Source organism: Equus asinus, chromosome 10 (genome assembly GCF_041296235.1).
Source record: "Equus asinus isolate D_3611 breed Donkey chromosome 10, EquAss-T2T_v2, whole genome shotgun sequence".
NCBI classification, from domain to species: domain Eukaryota; kingdom Metazoa; phylum Chordata; class Mammalia; order Perissodactyla; family Equidae; genus Equus; species Equus asinus.
In genome coordinates this window covers 48,930,350-48,954,993 of record NC_091799.1, presented here as the reverse complement: position 1 = coordinate 48,954,993, position 24,644 = coordinate 48,930,350, and the positions used below count along the sequence as shown (strand labels likewise).

Genomic DNA, 24,644 nt, shown 5'->3' with positions numbered 1-24,644 from the left:
GCGCGGGCGCATGCGCGGAGTCGCGCGGCGGGGCGGGACGGTGGGCGCGCTCGGGGCGCGCGCCGCCTCAGCCCGCGGCTCCGCCCGCGCAGCCACCTCCCTCAGCCCGGCGTGCCGGCTTCCGAGCGGACCGGAGCGGCGCGGGGCCCGCGGGGGTGGAGGCCGCCAGCCCGGGAGCGCGTCCCTCAGCCTGACGGGCCCGGTAAGCGGGGGCGGGGCGGCGGGGCCCCGGCGGGCACCCCGAGGGCCGGCCTGCGGGCAGCGGACAGCGCTCCGGGGGCTCTGAGGCGTGGGGTGGCGCCGCCCCCAGGGGTCGGTGTGCGAGCGGAGGGACCCCGAGGGTGGCCGCCTCTGCCCCGGAGAGTCCCGGAGGCGGGAGCGGCCGGCCCCGGCAGACCCCGTGTGAACGGACACTCTCGGGGCGCCCGCTCCCCGCGCTGGCGGAGGCCGAGCGGGCAGCGCCCGGTCCCCGGAGAGGCCGTCGGAGCCCCTCCGGGAGGCGGCGCGTCTCGGGGCGGGCTGGGTGGACAGCCGCTCGGGAGCAGAGGGCAGCGGCGGGCGCCTGCGTGGGGGAGACCGTGCCCTGGGGCCGCCGGGAGGGAAGCTCTGCCCGGAGGAGAGGACCCTGCCCTGGGGTCCGGCCGGGAGTACCTTCCCAGCGCCCGGAGGACTTGCTTGGCCTTGACCTCTCTCGGGGCTCAGCGCGCCCTGACCACGTCCCTCCAGCGTGGTCGAGAGGCGGCGGCCCTGTGGGCTGCTGCCCTTGTGCGTCGCCCCCTCTGTTAGGATGCTGATCCTCCGTGGTGGCCCGTTGGCCCCAAGCCGGGTTTCAGCGGAGGCAGGAGCTGGCGTGAGAGCCCAGCGCACAGGGATGGCCCATGAGGCCTCTGAGGGAGGGAAGGAGGCTGAGCCCGGGCCTGACCTTCCGGAGGACGGCGGCGAGAGCAGGCGGAGTAGTGACGGGCAGGTCCTGTCGGGAAAGTCCTCGGGAGCAGGGAAGGGTAGGTAGGGTGACTGCGCGCGGTGGGCCGGGTCCCGTGCCGGGATGTGGAACATCTCATGTCATCCTCACAGCAGCCTCAGGACTTTATCCCCTTTTGAACATCAGGCTTGAGACTCAGAGAGGTTTAGCAGCCTGGAGCCATGAATCTGTGTTTGGAAATTTTGGGGGGAAAAATTGTCAAGGAGAGGCAGAAGCAGGAGTGTACGTTTAAGTCGCACTGAGATCCCAAGCACAGGGCTTTGCAATAGTATGTGCTCAGGAAATGTGGTGATTAAATAGGCGGATGAGGACAGTTTAGGGACGAAACTGCTGCAGGAACTGGTTTCCACTGAATCCCCCGATTTCGGAGTGTGGCTTCCTCCACTGGCAGCCCCCCTGTGACGATGCCTCCCGGTGGCTCTGGACTTAACTGGGCCTGGGAGAGGCCTCTGGGTGTTCTCTCTGACAGGACGTGCTCTGGAGAACTAAAGGGACCCTTGAGAGGATGGGGTGTTCTGAGACAGAATCCGTGAGAAAGAGGAAGGAGACACAGTGTCACTGAGGAAGCATGACGCACAGTGTCTTTGTGGTGGTCTGACTATGTGCACCAGCAGACACTGGTCCACAGACACCACCCAGGACACTTTTGCCCAGCAGTGCTTCTGAACGAGGAGGAGGAGAGCGGGAAAGGTGCAGAGCCAAGGAAGGCTTATTGGGAGTCCGTTGTCTGGGGAGCGCAAAGGTCTGGGCCTGACACAGTAATGCACCCTCATCTCGTCCCCTCGGCTGTGGTAACCCTTCATTCCACCCCATTCCCACGGGCACAAATTGGGGCCCAAGGATAGACTCTGGTTTCTTGTCCAAAAATGGAGTGGTGAGGGAGCTAAGCGATGGAATTCACCACAGAGCCATTCTGGGAGAGCTTCCCTGTTCCCCTGCCTCCCTTCCACACTGCCAAACCTAGTGACATCCTCCGTCAGTAGAAGTGGCTTCCTTGGGCTCCTGGGCTTACACAGAAGAGAGATCAGGCTGGTGAGAAAACACAAGAACCTGCTTTACCACTTGCTAGCTCTTCTTTTTAACTCCATGGCGGCCTGAAGCATGCGTGTGGCACCTCATGCACAGCACAGTGGAGTAAATTCCAAGAAGGTGTAAATAGGTTAAGCACCTCCCTATTACAGAGCTGTTTATAGTCCCCTTTCAGTTCAAACCCCTCTCATCAGCCTAACACACTAACATAAACAGGGATAGATATATATATATATATATATATATATTTTTTTTTTTTTAAAGAAAACCAGAAGGAGTAAGGCTGCAAATATGATCTTTGCTGCAATTCAGAGATTTGCCATTGGGATTTTATTCCTAAACTGGTCTTTTCACTGAGGGCTCTTGGTGTCACACCCACTCGTGACCCTGGGAAAACTGCTAGATGGCTCCAGGTGCTCCCTAAATATTAGACCTTGGATATCACCTTCTTGATGTCTAGCATTGGGTAAACATTAAGATTACAAAAATCCTAAGAATATTAACTCTCCCCTAATCACAATATAAGTGCAAATCAAATCACTCAGGATGGATGTGAAGGATGTCACCAGGTGGCTTTAAAAAGGGAGAAAAAAGGGCAGAGATGGCTCACCCAGTTTCACTAGAGTATACAAAAACGTGTGTGGGTTTTTCAGCCTTTAATCTTCCACATCTTCTCTGACCACGTTCTTAGGCTTTTCTTCCCCCTGCTTTTGCCGTGTTTTTGACAGTGGTTCCTTTTCCTGGAACATAAATGGTAGGACCTTCCCTGGCCCATTTGCCACACTCCCTGTATTTTTTTCCAGTACACCTGTTCCTAAGAGGATCATATTTATGCAAATAGTTTCCTTTCTCTTTAGCTGCAGAATCTGTTATCTTCCACCCCCTATGCTCTTCTCCAGCAGAGCTCTTGGTTTCTGCTATCTTCATTTCCCAAAGTGACTTACTCTTTTCTCATGGGGATATCATTATCCACTCCACCCCTCAATCTTAATGACCAACTTCTGACACGGCTTGCTTACCAGCTTTGGGCCAAGAAACCAAGACATCAGTGTCCGGCTGGAGACGTGGTTATGTTTTCCATTTTAACATCGCCCTCAATCCTTCCTCCCTTTTCGGCAGTCGCCTCAGGGACCCACATACGTTTACTAAGTGCTGCCTACTTGCCAGGTGCTATGCTAGGTAAATATGAGGGCCCTTGCCCTTGAGGAGTTCACATAGAATCAGTCTGCATTTCTCTAATCATTTACTATAAAGAGTAAGAAAAGAAAGGGGAAAACTACAGCTTTACAGAGTATCTACAGGGATCAGTGTAGAGTGTGCCTCTTTCCAGGCGTCACTGAAACGCAACTGCTGTCCTGTGCTGCTTCGGGCAGCCACATTCTCAGTCCCCCTGCCGTTGCCTTGCCAAAATTGTTTTTGCCCATATGCTTCGAGTGAACTGGCCACACTCCTGGCTTCCTATGATAGTAATGACAGTACCTTATATTTGGATGTCACGTGACAGTGTAGAAAGTCCTTTTACATAGGTGATCTCTATTTAGTTTTGAGAAATGTTTCATCTTACTGGGGTCTTCTCACTAAAACAACAGTGTGTAGGTTGGCTTGGCACTCTCACCGCTGCAGCCCGGATTAGCTTCCAGTCAGGGAACCACACCCCTTGTCTGTAGGTTGTCATACTTGGGAGGCTGTGTGTTATTGTGATGCTGAAAGCTATGCCACTGGGATTTCCGATGCCAGCAGGGTCACTCACTGTCGGCAGGTTTCAGCAGAGCTTCCAGATTAAGACAGACTAGGAAGAAGGATTGGGCCAGCCACCTCCAAAAAACTTGGCCATGAAAACCCTGTGAATAGCAGCAGAGCATTGTCTGATGTAGCGGAAGGTGAGAGGATGGTGCACAAATCCAGGCAGGGTTCCGCTCTGCTGTCCACAGGGTTGCTAGGAGTCAGAATCCTCTGGAGGGCACTAAACAGAATCAGGTTTACGGGTCTCCCAGGGGAAAGCCCCAGGGATCCACTACAGTCACCACCTCCCAGCTCTTAGGCTGTGGAGGGGCGTTTCCTGTTGGTCCAAAGGCCAAGCAGTGTACTTGCTGGTCAGCCCTCGGACTTCTCAGGGCTATCCTGCTACCTGCCTCAGAAAATCCAGTTCTCTGGGGGTTCTCCCCTCCCCCGAAATCCAAATACATAGTCCCTTCTAAACAAATATTTTTAGCATCCATCTCACACTGATTCCTTGGGCTGATTCTTATGTGAAAACAGGTTTCCCTGCCTGTTTCTACCCAGCACCCGGCTGGCTTCATACTCCCTAAGCCACGACGGAGTCCCCAGAAGGCTCCATGCCTTGGCATGTGCTTTTACCTCTGCCTGGATGCCTTTTTTTTTTCCTTATCCACTGGGGTAACTCCCACTCATATTTCAAAATTTAGCTCAAGCAACACCTTTTTTTTTTTAATCCTACACTTATGCCCCCTACGCATACACATACTCACACTGCATTCTCACAGGCTGAGTGAGGTTCCGTTTGTTCATTCTACCAGCAGTTATTCAGTGCCTGATTTGTGCCTTTACACAGTAGCCCGCATTCAGCAAATATTTGTACAATCAACAAACAAGTCAAGTCGAGACGGTTACAGTGTAATAGCTGCATCAAATGGGACTGAATCGGCGCTTCCGGGGCCCAGAGCAGAGAACAGGGGCGCCTCTCCATCTTGCTGAAAAGCTCTGCTTGCTCAGTGCGATCACACCAGCTGATCACTGGTGGTGTGATGTTCCTTAACCATCGCTCTGCTTCTGTGGGAAGTCGGCGCTGTAGCTTTTCATGAAGACTCATCCCAGGGCATCTGAGGCTAAAGATCAGACCATAGTTTTGTCCTCATGTAGATTTGAGCTTCGTGAGCTTCCAGGAAATATTAAACAACAGCAGCACCTTCCTCACGCCTCAATCTCTTGAGCTGACTCCGGGAAGACGGTTTTCCTCAGTCTTTAGTAGCCCTTCTGCTCCTTGGAAACCCCAGAAGAGCTCTGTGCAGTTGGGGTGACTATGTCTTTCTGGGCTGACAGAAGCCGGTGCCGCTGTGCTGGATAAATGGGAGAATGGAGGAAGACAGGGAGGCACCAGGTAGACCCCTTCAGGGTCTGTAGACATAAAAGCGAAAAGGAGTCTGTAGGCTACGGCCAGACAGCGGAACTGACGGGGAACAGGCTCCACGAGCACTGCGGTGTGGAACTGGAGTCCTGAAGGACACCCAGGCCCTGGAGAACAGCTAGACCATTTCCGGCTTGAATTTCTCAAAGACCAGCAGAGGGTAAGGAGTCTCTTTTTGAGGGTTTTTGTTTCAAGTCTCGAGATGGATGTTGATGGGCGCAGTGAGCTTAGGGTCTATGCTGTGCATTCTGCATTTTTTACACCCTGGTTCTGCTGGTTTTCCATACCCTTGTGGCCGGTCACCTTCATTAGGTGTGTGGCTTTCCCTGAGGCTCTCAGACAGTCTTTCAGGCAGGTGCCTCGTGGAGCCAATTGTCAACCACCTTGAAATTTTTCACCCTTATGTGCAGATGCTGCTTGTGCTCAGTTTCTCCAGCCCAATCCCAGGAGGGAGGAGACATTTTCAAGCTTCCTACACATGCCCTTGGGGCAGCCGCCCTCCTGTGGGCCAGGCCGCAGTGCCCCAGGACATATCAAAAATGCACGGGACGTTGACTTTGGTAACATTAGTCTCTCTTTTCTTATCATTGTGGTTGTGGAAACTGGCTAAATTCCAGAATTCTGTAGCTCTCCCCTGTGGTCACAGAAATCACCTGTAGCTGCTGTGTGCTTACCTGTTCTAGCCCCTGCTGGCCCTGAATTACCAGTCAGTGTCCACCTCAGGGAAGCAGAGTAGATGTGATGAGATGAGCTGGTGACTATGTAGTTTCTAGAAATGAATTCTGAAGATTTGGTCCGATCAGTCCCTGGCCAACTTTGAGGAAGAAAGAGTACTGAAACCACGGCCTCAAATAAACCTTTTATGTTGCCCAGTCACTCTGCAACGTTCATTCAACAAAGGTTTATAGAACACATGCTGTGTGGGAGGCAGTGGGAACCATCTAGATTTTTCTCCCTATTGATCTCAGTGAAATTCCTTTTTCCACCTGCCCAACCCTCTCTCCGGTTGTTTTCCTCTGTACCCCAACTTGGAGGTTTTCTTTGCCTTGTTCCTGCCTAGGGAAGCCCTCATAACCTCCAAGCAATCACTTTCAGTTGCTTTGGAGCCTTTTTGAAACAGCTGCCATTCGCACATCAAGAATCAGATGAAAGCAAGTAAATGTACTTTACCTTTAGCATGCCGAATGAGGAGACTCCTGCCTATTAGGAGGGGTGCCCCCGTGCTAGTCGCAGCTGTGAATCTTTATAGAGAGGTTGGGAAGAGGTTCCCTAGCCACCTTCCCACTTCCTTATTTCTCCAGCAACTGCTGCTGTGGAGCAACCCCCCTCCCCTTACTCCCACAGCTTTGCCTTTATAATAATCGCACTGCGTTGTGAGCATGTTCTCTGCAGAGAATGGGTGTGTCTTCCACACACACATTCCAGGCTGGCCACATATGTCGTTCTGCCTGACAAACACATCTAGACAGGCTTCTCTTACCCGAAGAAAGATTCAGGCTGTCATCTTTTCATTTCCTCCAGATCATACAGTCACATGGCCCTATTCTACCTGCTTGTCCCTCTGTTATTCACCATGACCTGCTCCTGCCCTCTGAGGGTTTTTTCCAAGTTTTCCCTAGATGCCACAAATTCTCTGACAGTCACATCATTCTTGGGACAATGTCTTTTTATCCCTCCTTCATCCTTGTTAGAGAGGGAGAAAACCCCAATTCCACCCACCAGCCAAAGAAGTAGTCGTTAGGTATTGTTTGTGGGATCTTTGCGTCTTGATTTCCTTTTAACTCACTCTTCTTCCTGGGAATTCTCCCAGCACAGGAGAGGCCAGGTTTTTCTCACCAGGCACTTGTTTTTACCCATGGCTAATCACTACCACTTGTTTCTCTAGAAATTAGAGCTGGTTTTGTTACTTTCTCAAACACCCCAGGTGCACATTCTGGATATTTCAGCACACTTGCTTTTAATCAAGCTGTCTTTTGTATCCAGGTTTGATCCTCTCCATTAAGGATTAATGGTTTTAGCCTTACTCTTGAAGCCTAATTCTGTTGTGTCCTCACAGTTTATCTCAAAATCAAAGCCATGTTGATTTAAAATGACTTGGGGTCTTCTTCGGATTTTGATAGTTTCTTTTTAATGGTTCTTCTCTACATTTTCTGCCCTTATGGGCATAAAGTGCTCCAGAAAATTGAACCATCTCAAGTAAAAGGAATAGCAATACTCCAAGATCCTGCAGTCAGGAGTGGAAAGTGGTTTTATTTGTTTGTGTTTCTTTGTTTTGCTGGTGGATGTCATCTTCAGTCTTCACTGAACTTCCTTTAAAGATAAACTCCCAAAACCGTTGCAGTGACACGACTAACAACTGAGATAGCTTAACAGTGATTCTTGTTATCCTTGCAGAGACTAATGGTTGTGGCAGGACTACAGTGTGTTTTGGGATGCCTGTGGTTACTCTGCTGATACACTACTAATGAGTCAGTTCCCTTACAGAGTAACCCTCCTAACTGACTGGCCTTTGTTCAGGACTCTTACTCCATCATCTGAAAAAAACAGTAAGAACCAAATGCATACCGTTGATTTTCCCTCAATGAATCTTTCTTGAAAAAGTGAATTTCGTATGGTTATTCCAGGTCTCCAAATAAGTGTTCCTCAACTTTTTTTTCCAACCCATGCCTCCTTGCTGGTAAACACAGATGTCTTATGATTGCTCCCTAAAACTTCTAATACAAATTCTGGGATAGGAGTGCCCCACCTATTTGGAGAGCTAGCACATTCTGTATATCTCTAGGAACCAGGAGAATACTATCAAGCTGTGCTGTTTTGTAGTCTGTGTTACCAAAACAAAGGTGATGGTTTTAGTGCTTTCCAAATGTAAATATGTATCATAATTGATATGCTTTTTCAATCTACTACTTCTCTCCTCCTGGAGTTCTGACACATACCCCGACTTGCCCCAGGATCCACCTGATGAGAATTATTGCTCTGATCTTTGTGGTCCTATTGGACTAAAAGTTTTTTTTTCTTTTTATTTTTATAGCATGAATGTATCACTAGTTATTCAATAATTCTCCTTTTTTGGGGGGGATTATTTCTACCTTTTATCACTGTAAAAGAATGCTCCACTAAATATTTTCTTACATATGCCCACAGGTCAAAGAGGATCAGCCTCTCGTACAGAGAAAGGTATATTAGTAGCTGTCCATCTCTGCTAGACCTTCCAACCACACAGACTCTAAGAGAAGCTTGAGAATTCTGTTCTTGCATCACTCCAGTCAAGGGGAAAGCTTACCTTATACCCCACAATGCTGTCCTTGTCTTTTAGAGGTAACCATCTTTAAGTCAAAAGACAAAATGCAGTTCTCTAACCAAAAATGTAAAATGATCCTAAGCCTGTGTTTTTCAAATTGCAGGTCCAGACCCACTAGGAAGTCCTGAAATCATTTGAGAGCGTCACTGTCAGGACTGTTCTAATGAAACAGGAGAGAGAGGATAGGAAATACCAGGGAGCATCACTTGTAGTAAAAGTAGAATTGTTTCCCAAAACATTGGGTTCAGTTATAGATCTATGAACACATATTTATAGCTGTGTGTACAGGGTCACACTGTAAACTCTATTTCTTACTATGGCTCACAGTCAAAAACTTTGAAAAACGTACTATGGAAGGTTTCTGAGGAAAACGCTGTGGCCTTGGAAATAGTAATTGATCGTGAGGAAGGTGGGCAATGAAGCGTTGTGTGTCGGGTTTGCGTTCTCCCTCTTGGTGTGCCAGTTCCTCTCACTGTTAAGTTGTGGACTTGTTTTCCCACCTAACCGTAGAGCACAGCTGGTGCTCTGGAGGCATGTGGGCAGCCTCTGGGGACTACAGGCCCAGCCTCTTCAAGAACTCCCGGGTCCACAGCCTCAGCAAAAGCTCTAGGGGTGTCCTCTCTACCCCGAGCCCCACCCCGACCCAGGCTGCATACCCTCATTAGGTCACATGGACTTTTAAAAGAATATGAAAAGAGCATTCTAAATGAGCATTCTGAATGCTTAGACTACATGCTCCAGGCACACTCATTAACACATAGGGAACTGACACCCAAAGTGGCAAAGCAACATGTTCCAGGTCACAGCAGATCCAGAACTAAAGCAAGTCACCAGGTTGCCAACCCTAGGATGTTTACTTATGTAATTAATGTTCAATGTAAAAAAGTTAGAAAATAAAGGTCAACAAAAAGATGGAAAAAATATATATGCATTCTTTCTTACAAAAATTAGGTCATAACATGAGCATTTTTGTGACTTGCTTTCTTCATTTACATGTTCATATATTTTGAACATCTTTCCACATCAATAAATAGACTTCTACCTCCATGTTTTTCATATTGTTTGGTCTTCTATTGTACCATAATTTAACCATTCCCCCTTGTCCAATATTTGTTTGCAATCAGGGATAAAAATGTCTATTTAATCACAATTTATTATTAATTGTCCACTGGGGTATAAATACCGTAAACAGTTTCCTGAATTTGATCAATAAACCTTTCCTCAATAAATCTCCTTTGCTACCACTCCTTAAAGTTACTTATTCAAAGTAAATATTCCTTAGTCATATACTTTAATTTTACAAATGAGGAGAGGAGATCTTTCTTTTCTTATAGTCATTTTTTAAACTCAAAAATATGGATTGGGTTTCTTTGGCAACAATTGATGGCAGAGCATGCACCCAGGCGGTGTAGGAATTTGCACCACAGTAGTGCATACAGGAGTTGTTTCTGGAAAGAAGAGGTGACTGTCATCAGATATTATGTGTATTAAGGCTTTATTAAAAAATCAAAAAGACTACTTCACAATTAATTGGGAAATGTTTGTTAAGTGCCTGTTCTCTTCCAGACACAGTGCTAGGCAGTGGAGACAGGCACTGTGCAGGGTAAAAACGATCTCATAGAGGAAACTGACATTGATCAGATAATCATCCTATCGAATATGTAATAACGAAGGTAAATGCGCTGAGCAGAAGAGTGTGATGGTGTAAGCACTCCAAGTTGGACTGGGACGTCAGCAGTGACTTCCTCAAGGACCCAGTCCTTGAGCTGAGCTCTGACAGATGAATAGGCACTAATCCGGTGGGAAGGAATGTTCAGAGGTCCCCCAAATAGTGGGAGCAGGGCACACAAAGACTGAAAGAAGGCCAGAGTGGTTGGAACAGAGCAAAAAGGAGGGAGCCCAGGCCAACAGGGTGTGACAGGCTGCGGTAAACAGGCTGATGTGGAGGGCTTTATCCTGAAAGCTTAGAAAGCCTTTGAAAAGTTTTAAGCAGGGGAAAACAGAATGCCTGAACGTCCCAGGGACATCTTTAATTCAACATGTGCAAAACCCGGTTTCATTGTCCCTCTTTCTTATTTCCCAATTTCTGTAAACGGCATTACCATTCTTCTAGTTAGTCGGCTTAAAACTGCCCTCTCGATAAGTGAGAGAAAGACTGAATGAAATACCGTATGATTTCACTTATGTGTGGAATCTAAAAACATCGAACTTACAGAAACAGAGTTAGTATGATGGTTCCCAGGGGCTGAGGGGTGGGGAAAGTGGGGAGATGTTGGTCAGAGGATACAAACGGTCAGTTATAAGATGAATACATTCTGGGGATCTACGATACAGCATGGTGACCATAGTTAGCAATACAGTACTGTATACTTGAAAGTTGCTATGACAACAGGGCTTTAATGTTCTCACCATAACAACAACAACAAAATGGTAATTATGTAAGGTGAGGGATGTGCTAACCTTATTGTGTAAGCATTTCATAATATATATGTGTATCAAATCTTCACATTGTACACCATAAACTTATACAATGTTCGATGTCAGTTATAACGCTGGGAAATAAATACAGTCGTATGTCACTTAACAACAGGTACACGTTCTGAAAAATGCATCATTAGGCAATTTTGTCATTGTGCAAACATCATAGAGTATACTTATACAAACCTAGGTGGTATAGCCTACTACAAACCTAGAGTATATGGCACTAATCATGTGGGACAACCATCATATATGCAGTCCATTGTTGACCGAAATGTCTTTATGCAGCAAATGACTATAAATATAAAACTGTCCTCTCTCCCTTTCCCTTGGTACAATCAGTTATCAATTTGTTCCTAAATTTCTCTAATTCTATTTCCATGGTATCGAATAGACTCAGTATCATTCTTGCTGCCATCATTTCAGTTCAAACCCTCTACCTCTTGGCTGGAATATTATAGTAGCCTTCTAATTGGCCCTAACCTCTCCTCCTACCCTCTGTCACCTTTTCCCCCAAACAAAGGATAACTTCCGACTTGTCCTTCACGGTCCACTTTGACTCCCAGTAGTGTGGTGTCACTTCCTTTAGGCACCTCCAGCACTTTGTCCTACTATTCTCTGAGTTCTGACATTACATAGCTCGAGTGATGAGACTCTGTCCTCCTGGCTTCTATTTCCTATGATGAGTAGTCAGTGCCTTGCACATAGTGCTGTTCAATAAGCCTTGATTATAATGGATTGAGAGCAAAGCTAAAATGAACTCTCTGCTCCACTTTACTTTAGAACAAGTATTCTCAGCTGAATTCCACCAAGACCCTTCAGCTAGGAAATAGCAGACCAGCGTTGCAATGTGCCCTGTCATGCCCTCCCTTTCCAATGTTGTGCCTTGGTACTGCAAAGGAAGTGCAGGGATAATGTTACTTTTTAACCTGTAAAGGATATGGACTTTTCTTGAGCAGTTGAAAAAAAAAGCAGAAAATGTGGAAGTGACATTAGCGAAGCCTTAGAAGTGTGAGAAGCACTTCAGAGCTTGTAATGGGCCAGTTGTCTGTGATAGACAGACCCATGAAGAGGCATAGCTACTATTTAGAGGGGGCAAAGAAATGTTTTTGATCTTGACCACATGGATAGGGTGGTAGAGTTTCCTGACTGCCTAATTCAGGAGTCCTCTAAAAATAGCAGTTCATTCACTCTGACTCAAAAAGTAGGTTTTGGAGTTTTTTGTATTTTTTTTGTGTGTGTGTGTGTGTGTGAGTGTGAGGAAGATTGTCGCTGAGCTAACATCTGTGCCAATCTTCCTCTATTTTATGTGGGACACTGCCACAGCATGTCTTGACACGCAGTGCTAGGTCCGTGCCCAGAATCTAAACCCATGAATCCCAGGCTGCCGAAGCAAAGCACACGAACTTAACCACTATGCCACCAGCCCAGCCCCTCAAAAACTAGGTATTTGAGAACCAGCCCCAATGGTCTAAAAGTTAAAGTTCAGCATTCTCCCCACTTTGACAATGCAGGTTCACTTCCTGGTCACAGAACCACACCACCTGTCTGTCAGTTGCCGTGCTGTGGTGGGAGCTCACATAGAAGAACTAGAAGGACTTACAACTATGATATACAGCCATGCACTGGGGTTTTGGGGAGGGAAAAAAAAAAGAAGAAGATTGGCAACAGATGTTAGCTCAGGTTGAATCCTTCCCTGCAAAAAGAAAAAAAGTAGGTATTTGATATGGGTTATCCCTGGATGGATTGTGCACAGCACTTACTGGAGGAGCTTTCCTTCAATCAGAAGTCTGAAATGTGTTGCTGCAGTCTTGCTTTAAGCCTTGGGTCATCTTTTGGGGCAGAGGAGAGACTTGGGCACTGAAGTCTCCAGCTATCTCAAAGTGGTAGAGGCCTGGACCCCTGGACTAATTGACTTTAGGACAGGAAAGAAGACAGAGATACCATTTCACATTGTAGAGTGCTTTCCAGTTTACTAAGCACTATCAAGCCCATTTTCTAATGTTATCTTCATGACAGCCCTGTGAAGTACGCTGGGCAGATAGCCCTCATTTCATAGATGGGAAAATCAAAGTTACAGGGCCAGTCAAAAGTAGAATCAAGGTCTTCTGACTCCTTAACAAGTGCTCTTTCTGCCATGCTACTGAGTTGCAGAAGAGGGAGCAACTATTTAATATTTAACAGCACTTACCACTTAGGTGAATGGTTGAAACTGATTGGCCCAGTATGCTCCACAATTGGCTGAGTCTGGGCCCCCCTGCTTTTTGTCCACAGAGCCATGGGGGTGTTGATGTCCAAGCGGCAGACAGTGGAGCAGGTGCAGAAGGTGAGCCTGGCTGTGTCTGCCTTCAAGGATGGGCTGCGAGACAGGTCTTCTATCCGACACACAGGTGAGCTTCCAGGGTCCCGCTGTGGCACTGTAGAGGGCTCCGTCCAGGAGGTACAGGAGGAGAAAGAAGCAGAGGCAAGCACCCCAGTGCTCCAAGAAGAGAGCAGTGTCAACCGTGCTGCCTGGGAGAGGCTCCGAGATGGGCGTGGAGTGGAGCCTGAGGAGTTTGACAGGACCAGTCGTTTCACACCCCCTGCCTTCATCCGCCCCACCCGGAAGCTGGATGATGACAAGCCTCCAGAGATCCACTTGGAGCCCAGAGAGCCTGTGAGTGTCCAGTTAGGGCAGAATCCTCAAGTCTTAGACGTTATGATCAGGGAGCAGAACAGGGAGTTCTGGGTATTGTTGAAGTGAGACTCAAAATCAGAAAGATGGAACTGAGTCCAGAACAATCTTTGAATTTGAATTACTGTTTTTTAATGATTAGCACCTGAGCTAACAACTGTTGCCAGTCTTTTTTTTTCCTGCGTTTTCTCCCCAAATCCCCCCAGTACATAGTTGCATATTTTTAATTGTGGGTCCTTCTGCTTGTGGCACGTGGGATGCCACCTCACTGTGGCCTGACGAGCAGTACCACAACCGCACCCAAGATCCGAACCAGCAAAACCCTGGGCTGCCGAAGCCAAAGTGGAGCGCGTGAACTTAACCACTCGGCCATGGGGCCGGCCCCATCCTGGATTAGTCTTAGTGAAAGACTTGAGGCAGTGGGTGATAGGGAATGACACCAGGGCGGGTCTTCTGCCAACCCACCCACACAGGGGATAGTACTGCCCCTGTAGGAGGCATTTGGAAATTTGAAGGGGCATGGAGTTAGTGAAGGTCACAATAACCAGGAGTTGCTACTGGTATTTGGTGCCAAGAAAACCAGGGATGCTAAATGTCCTTCAGGGTATGGAACAGTCTCTCACAACAGATTATTCTTTCCAAAAAGGCTAGTAGCATCCCTGTTCAAAAACATGGTCACAGAGGCCTGAGCAGCTGGAAGAGCGTACTGGTTCTTGTCCTCCAGAGAGAAAGCTCTATTGCCTTAACACTGGCTTCAATTGGAGCTCTTCCTCTAGGCTGCTCCAGGGAGATCCAGGCCTATGCTGGTAGCTCTGTACTCAGTGGCCATAGGATCTTGCTGCCCGTGCTTACACATCCCTGTTCGTTCCTGCCATCTTTCCCCAGGTTGTCAACGATGAGATGTGTGATGTCTGTGAGGTCTGGACAGCCGAGAGCCTCTTCCCATGCAGGGTCTGCACCAGGGTTTTCCACGATGGCTGCCTGCGCCGCATGGGCTACATCCAGGGAGACAGTGCAGCAGAGGTGACCGAGATGGCCCACACGGAAACAGGCTGGAGCTGCCACTACTGTGTGAGCCTGCACTGCAGGGATGGCGGGCTGCTGCACCATGGGGGACTTGGTGCCTTTCCTGGAGGCCCAATTGTAGAACACTGGTTTCTGGGCAGTGACCTAAAGAGTTTTCCAGTAGTAGATACAAGTCCTAGGGCTAGGACAGGCTTTCTCTATCTCAGTACTATTGACATTTGGGGCACAATAATTCTTTGTTGTGGGGGCTGTATGCATTGTAGGATGTTTAGCAGTATCCCTGGCCTTTTCCCTACTAGATGCCAGTAGCACCCTTCCCTGGTTGTGACAACCAAAAATGTCTCCAGACACAGCCAAATGTGTCCTAGGGGAGCAAAGTCATCCCCAGTTGAGAACCACTGAGCTAGAGGACTGAATGGATAAGATGAGGCCAATTATTCAAAAGTAATTCTGCTTGGAGCAGTGCTTTCTCTAATAATTAGTATCTAGTCGTCATTCATTGTACTCATCTGAAAAACCAATCTGACATCCTAATCAGCTTGCTTCCAACAGGGGTAGATTCTGTCACAGGAAAACCGCTTGGTCCTGACATCCTCACTGGGCCTACCACCTGACTCTTAGGAGCATTTGTTTTTCATCTCTGAAGTGATGACTTTGTGAATTAAATAGAGGTCAGTTGATTCAGAACTTTGCAAATTATATATAAATGCCTTCCAATTTTTTTTTTAAGTTTGGCGCCTGAGCTAACAGCTGTTGCCAATCTTCTTTTTTTTTTCTCCCCAAAGCCACCCAGTACATAGTTGTGTATTCTAGTGGTAAGTGCCTCTGGTTGTGCTGTGTGGGACACCACAGCATGGCCTGAGGAATGGTGCCATGTCTGCGCCCAGGATCCGAACCAGCGAAGCCCTGGGCCACCAAAGCGGAGTGCACAAACTTAACCATTGGCCACGGGGCCAGCCTCCAAAATGCCTTCCAACTTTTAGTAGAAGACAGAAAGCCAGATTCATGTCCATTTCTCAGCGTTCCTGAATAGAGTTCAAGTCTTGCTTTATTGATCTGTTGTCCTGCAAATATCTTCATTATTCACTGATTTCAGACTAAAGAGCATCTGCTGATCCCCTCGTCTTCCTACTGCCTAGAAGAAAGCAAAGATATGCCACTTTCTAACAAATAACACTTTATCTATGGCTTGTCCATAAGAAGAAGTAGAGAACAGTTATTTCTAGCCACTTAAACACCATTTCCCCAGCTAGAGTATGCCACAACACACCCTGCTCTCCAGAGCTTCTTCTCTGGTCACCACCCCTCCAAATGCCAGCCTTTTCATTTACAGCAACTCTGCTTTGCAGTGTTGTGCTTTACAGTGTTCTGCTGATGTGGGAGTGGGTTGAAGGTGTCTCCTTCTTAACCCCCAGGAATACACAGCTCCCTTCTTGGCTTTCTGTCACAGTCCTACCATCTTTAACACCACTCTGTACCTGATATTTTACAAAGGCTTCTTCTAAGCTCCTCCCCTTTCTTTCCTTCCCTTCACAGCCAGGTTTCTTGAAAGGACTTCATCATCTCCTTGTGGCTTCTCAACCCCCTGTAATTTGACATCTGCATCCATCCTTCTGCTAAACTGGCTCTTCCTAAGGTCACCAGTGACTTAATTGTCAAGTTCTGTGACCTTTTCTCAGGCATCTTCTTACTTGACCTCTCTGATGTATTTGGCAATTACTTATTGCCCCCTTGTTTTTTTTTTAGAGCTTGAGTATTTTTATGAGAATTATTACACAAAATATGGAAACTATAGAAAATAGAAAAATCAATAAATTCCTCTCATACGTGCATAATCACTATTAACATTACTTCCTACATTGTGCAATTCTCTTTTCTTAACTTCCAGACCTTTCTACTGATTCTCTTTCTACTGCCCTCTCCGATTTTTCTTTCTAAGCGCTCTTACTTTGTTGTCCCAGTCCTAAATGCTGGTGTTTTTCAGGGTTCTCTTATTAATGCTCTTCTTTTCTCACTGTACATGCTCTCTCTGGGTAATTTCATCCACTCCAGTGGCTACAGCCACCAAATAAATACTAATGACTCTCAGTTCTGTGTGTCCAGACCTAAATTTCCTCTGTCTCTTGGACTTATATCCATCTTGATGTCTCACAGGTACTTCACACTCAGCATGCCCCAGAATGAACTCATCTTTCTCCCAAAATCTGTTCTCCCTCCATTCCTTATCTCTGTGAATAGTAATACCACCCCTGCCCCCCCCAGTTACCAATCCCAATTTCTCTCCCTCATCCCTCACATCCAGTAAGTCAACAGATCCTATTGATTCTACCTCCTAATATCTCAAATCTCTCCCCTCATCGCCACTCATGTCTTAGTATAGCCACTCATCTTTTCTTACTAGTACTATGCAATAACCATCTAACTGCTCTCCATGCCTCCAGGCTCTGCCTCTCTAATCCCTTCTCTGACTATGGCACTCTGCACTTAAAACCCTTCAGTGACTCCCCCTTGCCCTCAGAATAAAGCCCAATTTGAGGGGTTCAATAAAGGGCATTTGAGGCCTTCACACTCATGATTCTGCCTACCTCCCTGCCTTGTCTTATCATTCCTTCCTACCCTCCCCCACACATACTCTACACTCCAGCCACACTGAACATCTCACAGTGTTACGCACTGTTGTGCCCAGCATATACTAGATCCTTAATAAGTATTTATTGAAAGAATACTTTGAGTTCTTTATGAAATCCACAAATTAATATTCATGAAATGTCTGCTCTTGTTTTTTGCTGGTATTTTAGGGGAAAAAATAATCTACTAGAAAGAATCTTTGACAGTTTAAAGACTGTAAATTAATGTTAACAAAATAACATCTCAGTCCTCTTTTGGAATTAAAACTTTTATGGCACCACAAAAAACTCATTTGGTTTTAGGAATTTTGTCATGATGGCATCTCTTTCAGAACCATTCTGGAGTTATTTAAAATGATACAACGCACTAGGAGCAGAGTTAGAATTAAATCTTTTTTTTTAACTAAAATACTCTTTGAGCCCAGTCTAACACAGGAGCCAAATATGTAGAATGGATAAAGATGGAGCCGCTCTGGTTGATAGAGTTAGGGATTCACAACCCCGCCTGCTTACCAGCCCCCTTCTCCGTTGCAGCAGCTTCCTAGGGCATTTCCAAGGAATCCCCAGGGTATCTCAGAGAATAATTTATAAACCACTACTTTAGTAAAAGGGATTCAGAGCTGGAGTAAAGATACCTGGGTTCTGGGGAAAATTCTGCCCCAGAGTTGGGCAACTCTGAGCAAGTCCTTTCACCTTTCTGGGGCCTCAGTCTCCTTGATTGTGAATGAGAGTCTGGGATTAGGTGATCCTAGAATTGCCTTTCAGTTGAAATACCATTTCCATCCCTCTTGATCCTTGGCCTTTCTTTCCAACTGGCCTATATGGCCACTGACTCAGCTCTTCCTTACTTTCAGGACAACCTCAACTTGCTGCTAACTGACGAGGAAATGTATAGCCTCACAGAGACCTTTCAGCAGTGTAAAGTCATCCCTGGTAAGGCTGGACTCAGAGGGGCCAGGCAGATTTCTCCTTCATACTGTCTAAGATGAACCATGGAAGGAGTATTCTGGAATTTGGGGTGTAGGCAATAAATGGGTCCCTGTTCCCAAGCTGTTGGCCAGCAGGGGCATCCACCCCCAGCCACAGCCTGAGTTATTCTGGCTACAAGAGACAAAGACTCACCAAGAGCTGAGGATGTAGGGGCTCTGAAGGGTATCCTAGAGGTGAGTTGGAGGTACCCCTGAGGCTGAGGAAAGGGTGGGCATGGCTAGCATGGGGCGCCTCCCCACAGATTGCTCCCTGACCCTGGAGGACTTTCTGCGCTATCACCACCAAGCAGCGAAGCGGGGGGACAGTGACCGGGCTCTGAGCGAGGAGCAAGAGGAGCAGGCAGCCCGCCAGTTTGCAGCCCTGGACCCTGAACATCGAGGACACATAGAGTGGCCTGACTTCTTGTCCCATGAGTCCCTCCTACTTCTGCAGCAGTTGCGTCCCCAGGTAAGGGCCAGCTGGGGTGAATGTCCATGGGATGATGGGTGGCACAGACCTGGGAAGCATGCCAGGTAGGTTGGGGAAGCACTGGGTACTATCTCAGCAGGGACCAGTACCAGGACAGGGCTCAGGTTCTGTCCAGTGACAGGTGATCCAGTGCAGAGGCTGGGAGAGTGCCCAGGGAAGATTGATTTGCACTGGACCCCACTGCAAATGTTAGTGCTACCAGAAAGGCTCTGGGCGGCTTCAAAGGGAGGTTGCAGAGGTGGTAATGGAGGTCAGATTCTATTGGCTTGACAGTTTACAAAATATTTTAACCTCCAAGATCTTAGCTTGTTTCTTCTTCTCCAGAACTCTCTGTTAAGGCTTCTGACAGTCAAGGAGCGGGAGCGAGCCCGAGCCACCTTCCTAGCATGCAGCAGCGGGGGCACTGTCAGTGAGGCTGAGTGCCGCCGCGCCCAGCACTCTTGGTTCTGCAAACGCCTTGCAGAGGCTCCTTCCTGCAGTGTCAGGTCTGCTCCCTGCCAATCCCTGCCCCAACTCACGTACCCTCCTCCTCCCATGCCAAATAGCCCTTGGTATAAAAGGTACGTCCCTGTTTCTCCTGCCAACAGCCAGGAGAGGATCCTCGTTTGTGACTCCTATTGGCCAAGGCATAGGGCGGCCTCTACTCCAAACTGTCGCTCCACGTCAGAAGGCCTGGACATGCACCTCCAGAGCCATGGGTTCACCAGAGTTTGGGGAGACCAGGCCTTTCACCATCCCACTCCTAACCACATGTCCTTGTGCCCAACAGCATCAGTCATGTGGGTCCCATAGCAGACAGCAGCCCAACCAGGAGCAGCAGCAAGAGTCAGGACAAGGTCCTCCTGCCCACAGACCATGAGTCCAGGTGAGTGGGACCTCCTCACCTGCTGTCTGCACCCACAAATCCTCAACACACACAAGTAAGAGGAGAGCATTACCCACTGCCACCTCAAAACAGCAAGTGCCCACCCCAGAAACCAGCCTCCAAGAATGCATGTTTGACTCCAGATCCATAGGGTCAGCCTGCTGGTCTGTGAGCTTGGAAGCACAGTCAGATAGAACCATGTCAAGCACAAGCCAGGGCTTCCCTGAGTTTTGCCCAGCTCAAGCCATGCTGCCCCTGGGACCAGGCCTCATGAGCCTCCTGGCTCTGCAACCGGCCTCATAAACCTGTTCTTTGCTTCCCCTCCAGATTTGTGGACTGGCCTACCTTTCTGCAGGAGAATGTCGTCTACATCTTGGCTGCTCGCCCCAACAGCGCAGCCATTCATCTGAAACCCCCAGGATAGCATGGAGCAAGAAGCTCAGTTTGGGGACAGTGGCGTTCTCTCCCTCCTTTCCTTTCCCCCTTTCCCTGACCACCCTCTGGTACTGAAACTTAAGGGGATGGAGCACTGCCTGCATCTCAGTTTGTCACTAAGCTTTATGGCACTGAAATCACCATTCCACTCACAACAGAGGTAGTAAATGCACTGCCACAGGGAGAAGCCCTGCTGAGTGCTGTGGCAGCATCCACTTCCTGGACCACCCCACTGCCCTCGCATCACAGACTGAACCTGCCACTGTACACATATATGCGTGCACGCACACGTACACACATGCCTAACTGTCCATACCTTCAGTGGCCTGGTTCTTTTTGGTTGAAAAAGGACCACAGTTCCTTTGTGAAGCCCCTGGTATAAATAAGGGGTCTCTACTTACCCCTTTTATTAGCCAGTTCTGATTTCTAATAGATAAGTCTCTGGCCAGGTGATTCTTAAGGGGGCATGTCAGACTCACATGTTCTCATCTACTGAAAACCCCTCCTGTGGTGAGCTGCTGTTCTGGTGGGTGTATGCTGTGTCCTTAGCTCTGTTGGGGTGGGAAAATGGTTGAAAACTACCAGCGCACTTCAGTCCTTTTTTTTTTTTTAAAGATTGGCACCTGAGCTAACAACTATTGCCAATCTTTTTTTTTCCTGAGGGACGCCACCTCAGTGTGGCCTGATGAGCAGTGCCATGTCCACACCCAGGACCTGAACCGGCGAAGCCCTGGGCTGCCGAAGCAGAGCGTGCGAACTTAACCATTTGGCCATGGGGCTGGCCCCACAGTCCATTACTTAAATTGCAATTCCTGGTGACAGAGAAGGCAACTAGTCTGTGGAGTCCTAATCAGAACAGGGAGAGGCAGCCTCTCCCAGGGACCCAGCATTCTAGGAACCTCTCAGCCAGGTTATTTAACTCCAGATGTCTTTAGCAGAACAGTCACAAACCAAGGTGAGCCATCCTGGCCCCTGTTTTTCAGATGGGAGTTCATGGCCCAGAGCCCAGGGGGCCCTGAATGGAACAAGTATGACAGGAGCCACAGCCCTCTGTGTTAGATGCTTCACCTAAGTCAGCTACCACAGAGACCCCAAGCCTGAGCTCCAACGAGGACAAGGTCTGGATGGAAGAGGCGAGGAGACAGCTCATGTTTTTCCATCCTTCCAGCTCAAGTCAACCACAGCCAGAAAAGTGTGCTGTTGTATGGAGAGCAGAGCCAGCCTCTTCCACGGCCCAAGAAAGAGCAGCTCCACAGAAGCCCTGAGCAGGGACTCCTTTCAGCCACCCTGACAATGAGGATAAGAGGCTGGAGCTAAGAAGAGGCTTTGCATCTCTCTTGAGCAGAGAAAGTCTCAGCAAAACCTCAGGGAAGGAGGAGGCTTTCCCTTCTCCCTGTCACTGAGATATGGCCTGAGTTGCTGCTGCTCTCCACTGCTCACTACATGTCCTTCCCCACCAGCCTAGGGCCTCGGCCTGGCATGAGAGGACTTAGGGGGCAGGCAGAGGCTGCCACAAGGCCACCAAGCCAGACCTCCAAGCCCCAGCTGTCCTTCCTAAGTTCTCATCAAGTTCTCAAGTCAGTGCATGTTGTGGGCCAGCCCTGGCCCTGGGGGTCAGGTTTCTGTTTCCAACCTGATGACTTAGGTTTAGCTAGATCTGACTGCCAAGAGTTATTTGACAGGGTTGGCTCAGTCACGCAGAAGCTAACATATCCCTATTGCCCAAGGCACTTGTACTAAATTGGATGCTTGCAGAAGCAGCAGCATAGTGCTCAGTGTTGAGATGCTCAGAGGAAAGAGGGCAGCTGCTACCAGGGGCATGGTAAAAGCACTATATGGTCTCATCCTGCAGAAACTGCCCAACCTAGAAACAGAGTGAGAAGCTTCTGGGGTTGGATTATTTAGGACTGAAATGAAGCAGACAAGGTGAATCTGGGTTCATGTATATGGCCCTGAACATTTCAAAACCCACAGCTTTTTGTAAATACTACTTGGCTGTACTCCCAAGACTGATCAGTAGACCAGGCCATTATTCAGTCCAACCAAAAAAAAAAAAGGAGAAAGCACGTGGCTCAGGCCCAAGGACTGTGTCTGAGGCATCAGGGCCTGGGACTGTGCGCTGAGAAGATTAAAGCACAGTAGCACAGGGGCTCTTGCCTACTCTCCTGGCAAATCGCCTTCTATGCCCATGGCCTTGGGCTGTTTGATCTCATAAACTGGGCATTTTCAGTAGAGACAAGCTCTGTACTTTGACAGCTGAACATCTTTTTTTTTCCTGCGTTGTCATTAGTCACAGGGACTGGGAGTTCACCTTATTCCCTGATCCTTCACAGATCAAGGTGATGCCTACCTCTCTGGAGCTGCAGCTTCTAGCTTTCTGTGAGTAAGAGAAAGACCATGAGCCAGGTCAGGCCAGCTATATCCCAGGGCCTGGCAAAGCAGGCCCCAGAGTTCTTCCACAACAGGATCAGGCCTACTTGGGATTACCCCTCTCCCTATTCCACGACAGCAAGCTTCCTTGGTTGGGGCGTGCTTCAGAGGGCCCAGGGGACACTGCTCCCAGGAAAGGGTAGCATTCCCAGTCCACCAGAGTCCTAGGAAGCAGAAAAGCACAGCGAAGCAACCAGCCTCTTCTCTGTAGGCATCTAGCTTTTTACCAAAGGAGAGTCTCCATTGTTCCACCAGTCAAGAGTTACAGAAGCCCCTCCCCAGCCCCTTGTCCAGGCTTTTCCTTTGCAGTGTCCTCGTTCCTGGAGCCCCTTTGCAGTATGTGTGGAGACATTCAAACTTTTATAAACCTAGTGAAGCCTGTTCCCTTTCTTTCTCAAGCTCTTCCATCACTGTGACTGTCTGAAATTATGCCAAGTGCAAAAATTAGTGTCTGGCTCTGATAAGGATATGAGAAAATGTTTCAGTCTTTTTTTCTTGGCTGCCCAAAATTGAGATCAATGCTTTTCCCCAGTACTACCCACCCCACCTGCCAGCCAAGGGAGGCTGGAGTTACATATGTGCTTCTCTGAAGACCACATGCCCTAAGCCTGTTTTTCACCCAGCAGTCCCCTTCCCTATGCTCAGATTTAAAGACAGGGCATCTGGATGACACAGTGGAGCTGCAGAGACGGAGGGTCAGCTGAGGCAGCGGCTATGGCCGTGTAACTTCTGCAGGTCTGCTGCATGACTTCCTCTCCCACAACCAGCCTTCCCCAACAGATGCAGGCTCTGCACTTTTGAGCACTCGCCCCTTTGGATCCCAGTGATGGAGTGGTTCCCTTGTGCCTAGGTATTGACCCATTCTCGAGTGCTCCTCTTCCTTTGAGGACAGCCATGGCCGAAGCCATGAGCACAATGCTGCTTCCTGCCCTCAGCCCGAGTAACTGGGGCTACAGGACAGACACTGGCCTTTCTTGCCCTGGTGCTCTCTAGGGAATGTCACCCTGGCCTTTTCGAGTGGCTACATCTGGGGCTCCCCTCATTCCTATCCAATATGGGAAGTGCAAAATCAAACTGCCTGGGAAGAGGGCCCCTCACTGGGGGGTGAGCCCAGGATTGTGCATAGGCCTCTTAGCCCAAAGCACAACCTCAACCGTTGACTGTTGCAGGTCTCATGGCTTCAGTAAGAGTAGTGCCAGAAAGCCCTAAAGCCAAGAGGGAAGCTGGGCAGAAGCTGTCTGACAGGGCCCCAGGGCAGCCAGGACCACCAGAGAGTCCAAAGTAACCTCCAGGCAGGATTGGTAGCAGGCTGTAGTGATCCTCCAAACCAGCAGAGTAAAGGCAGATGTATACTTGGCACTAAAAGGCAGAATGACCTTAATGCCAGAATTTCAGGACATCCTGGCAGCAACTGTAACCATAACCCCTTTTATTCCTCTATTTACAGTGGAATAAAATTGCTACTTTCTCCATGCCACTTAGTTAGAATTTGCCCAGGATGTCTCTCTGGGGCCCTGGTTGCAGCCCAGACAACAGAGATCTTCTTGAGCGGAGAATGTTAATGCTTGATGCCCTTTCCCAACAGCTCAGTCCTGGAGTCGCATAGAACTGGACAGTTTCCCTGCTGTTGCTTTCCTGCTACCACTGCTTTTGACAAACTTGAAAGAAACAGGTTATAGAATTTCCACTAGACCCAACTAGCATCAAGGAAAACCTTCCCTCTTGGCCACATGCCCCAGTGATCCAAGTTACAGAGAAGGTGTCAGATCTGGTCTGGGCCAGCGCCTAGAAACCCAATTACATTCCAGTTTGAATAGCATGGGTTGGCATGACCACAGATAAGAGCATCAGGGTATAAGTAGCAAGGCCTTTCCATATCCATGGTAAACAAAGACCTCCAAGCTTAGCCTCCTTTAACAGACGGCCTAAGATCTGTCTCCTAGCCCAAAACAGGTTTGGGGGAAGCCTGAGAGCACTCAAGTAACAGTAGAGGGTCCAGTGCCGTCTAGTCCCTCCTGCCCTTCCTATGTGCTTTTCTGCAGAAGGTAACTTGACAGTAAGCTGAGGGGAACATCCCCAAGCCCTGTCTTCCCATCACTACAGCTGCATGTTCCTCCCCGTGGCTCAGCCTTCACTCCAGAAGGCGCTGGGTACAGTGGAAATCATAATAAACAGATTGTGATGTTACTTCAAC

The 24,644-nt window shown here is 48.4% G+C and overlaps 1 protein-coding gene across 8 annotated transcripts; it reads left to right on the top strand.

The window, feature by feature from the left end:
• Nucleotides 1–7: 7 nt before the first annotated feature.
• On the top strand, nucleotides 8–24,644 carry PHF24 (PHD finger protein 24). 8 transcript variants are annotated; one of them, XM_044779293.2, is made up of 9 exons: nucleotides 66–202; nucleotides 8,301–8,474; nucleotides 13,210–13,325; nucleotides 14,495–14,680; nucleotides 18,117–18,195; nucleotides 18,494–18,699; nucleotides 19,045–19,205; nucleotides 19,490–19,585; nucleotides 19,913–24,644. In XM_044779293.2, exons 3-9 carry the CDS (start codon nucleotides 13,290–13,292, stop codon nucleotides 20,007–20,009), a joined length of 861 nt encoding a protein of 286 aa, XP_044635228.1. In that variant the 5' UTR covers nucleotides 66–202; nucleotides 8,301–8,474; nucleotides 13,210–13,289; the 3' UTR covers nucleotides 20,010–24,644. The 8 variants fall into 8 exon arrangements, with proteins under 8 accessions (XP_044635230.2, XP_044635223.1, XP_044635227.1 ...); XM_044779289.2 differs by having other exon boundaries at nucleotides 13,210–13,591; XM_044779288.2 differs by lacking the exon at nucleotides 8,301–8,474 and having other exon boundaries at nucleotides 30–202; nucleotides 13,210–13,591.